The sequence below is a fragment of the Martes martes genome (genome assembly GCF_963455335.1).
Source record: "Martes martes genome assembly, chromosome: 4".
Lineage (NCBI taxonomy): Eukaryota > Metazoa > Chordata > Mammalia > Carnivora > Mustelidae > Martes > Martes martes.
This window is the reverse complement of record NC_137891.1, coordinates 84,470,260-84,472,483: the sequence shown is the minus strand read 5'-3', so window position 1 is coordinate 84,472,483 and position 2,224 is coordinate 84,470,260. Positions and strand designations below refer to the sequence as shown.

Genomic DNA, 2,224 nt, shown 5'->3' with positions numbered 1-2,224 from the left:
TCTCAAATTCATATTTTCAGAAGAATTAGAATTTCCCTGTTTATCTCCTCCTTTCCTGAGTTCTTCCCTTCCCCTAATCATGGAGAGGAGTCACAGAGTGTCCTATGGGAGTCCAGCCATGGTAGAGATTCAGTTTCTTTCCATCCCCAGTTTTCAAGTGAAGAAAGCAATTCTCAAGGCTTTGAGGGCTTAGGGAAGACACAGGAATAAAAGAAGTGTCCTGAGTCCCTAAACCTGGTAACTTACCTTCTCATTCCATCTCCAGAGGGTTAGGGTAGTAGCCCTGCAGGAATTGTTTCAAACCCTTGTTGTGCCATGAGTGCTTTTAGCAGTTTGACCAAATTCATGACTTCAGAATAATGTACTTAAATGAATTAATTAAAAGACATGGAGTTACAAAAGATGCCACTTATATTGACAACATATGATTAAATATGGTTTTATCATGGGGCGGGGTTAGTTCCAGGACCCTAGGTTGAAAACTCCTGCTGAGGGATATGGAATTGAGACAAGGTAAGTGAACAAAAAGCAGGGTAAGGGTGAAGAGACAAAGAAATGTTGTCACCAATGACTCCAAGGACAGAAGGACAGCCCTTAAATGAGAATTTAGTCTAGAGTCTGAACCATTCCAGGAAAGTTTTTCATAAAAGCAAGGATGAGCAGGAGGTGTGAGTGGGAAGCCTCTTTGTCCTCTTGCAGTGTGGTCTCCCACATATGACCTGTCGCATATTTCTTTACAGGACTCAGAAAATCAAAAAAGAATGTCGAGTGATGATAAAAATAAATCTAGTGAACCTAAGAATGAGCCCAAGAACTGTGATCCCAGGTGTGAACAAAAGTGTGAAGCCAAATGCCAGCCCAGCTGTTTAAAAAAGCTGCTACAACGGTGCTCTGAAAAGTGCCCACGGGAAAAGTGCCCAGCACCACAAAAGTGTCCACCATGCCCCCCACCATGTCCCCCACCGTGTCCTCCTCCGTGCCCAGCTCCCTTCCCCTCCAAGTCCTGTTCCAAGCCCTGTCCTCCTAAATGCCCATCTCCCTGCCCACCCCCAGAGTGAGGCACCAAGGGTACCTCTCATTCCACTACCTCCAACATCTCTACCATGTTCATCATCTAATCCTGAAAGCTGAAGCCATGAACTGACAAGTAAACGTGTTCCTCTGCTGCACAAGGCTTTCTCCTCCTGTTTTGCTTTGTTTTGACAGTTTGGGGTTTTGTTGTTGTTGTTTTCCAGCACTAAACCACCAAGAAGCAATCCCTAGAGAGTGAGGCTAAAACCCTGGCATTCTACAATCAACAGTTTTTGAAGACAGCCTCCCCTCTGGCCCTACCTGCTGCATATAGGGATGCGGCATCTCCTGAGGGGTGCATCCAGGGCCTTCAGACTGAGAGAGCCATAAATATGGCTGTTAACAGTGGTTCACCTCAGGAGCCCAAGCCACCATGCAGAGGAATAAGGCAAAAGGGGAAAAAGAAGAGTGGGATATAGAGGAAAGGTCCAGTCTGGAAAGGCTCAGGAAAAATTCTGCCCTCAGCTATTAATCCCACTGCATATGCTTGTGCAGAACACTCTGAAAACAGGTTGTGTGGGCTTCAACTCTAGCTCTGTTCTAAGTTATGGTTTCCTGCTCTCTGTAAAAGGAACACTGATGCTAGCAGTGGGCTTACAGGGGCTTGTCATGAGGCATAGGAGGTAATGTGTGTCCAGAGCCTGATATACTGGGACATAGCCAGCACTCGAAGAGGGGAACACACCGCACCTGCCCAGGTTTCACATGTCACACCTGAACATAATTGCCCTGTGTCTTTCTTCCTCATCAGGTACAATATTTAGGTTCTAACTTATACCTATAAGCACATCTAGGCACTCTTTTCAAAAATTAAAAAAAAACAGTACTACCTGGGTGGCTCAGTCAGTTGAGCCTCTGAGATCAGCTTTGTGATCTCAGCATCATGAGATTGAGCCCAACGTCGTCAGGCTCTGTACTCAATGAGGGGTGTCTGCTTGAGATTCTCTCCCTCTCCTTCTCCCTCTGCCCCTCCCCCACTCATGTTCACACTCTCTAAAAAATAAATCTTTTTTTTTTTTAAAGATTTTATTTATTTGGCAGCCAGAGATCACAAGTAGGCAGAGAGGCAGGCGGCTGGCGGGGTGGGGGTGGGGAGAAGCAGGCTCCCTGCTGAGCAGAGAGCCCGATGTGGGGCTCTATCCTAGGACCCTGA

The 2,224-nt window shown here is 46.4% G+C and overlaps 1 protein-coding gene across 1 annotated transcript; it reads left to right on the top strand.

Annotated features, from left to right (window-relative positions):
• Window positions 1-761: 761 nt before the first annotated feature.
• On the top strand, window positions 762-1,058 carry LELP1 (late cornified envelope like proline rich 1; the record flags this gene model as incomplete). The annotated part of the gene is made up of 1 exon (XM_080802594.1): window positions 762-1,058. One exon carries the CDS (start codon window positions 762-764, stop codon window positions 1,056-1,058), a length of 297 nt encoding a protein of 98 aa, XP_080658720.1.
• Window positions 1,059-2,224: the final 1,166 nt, after the last annotated feature.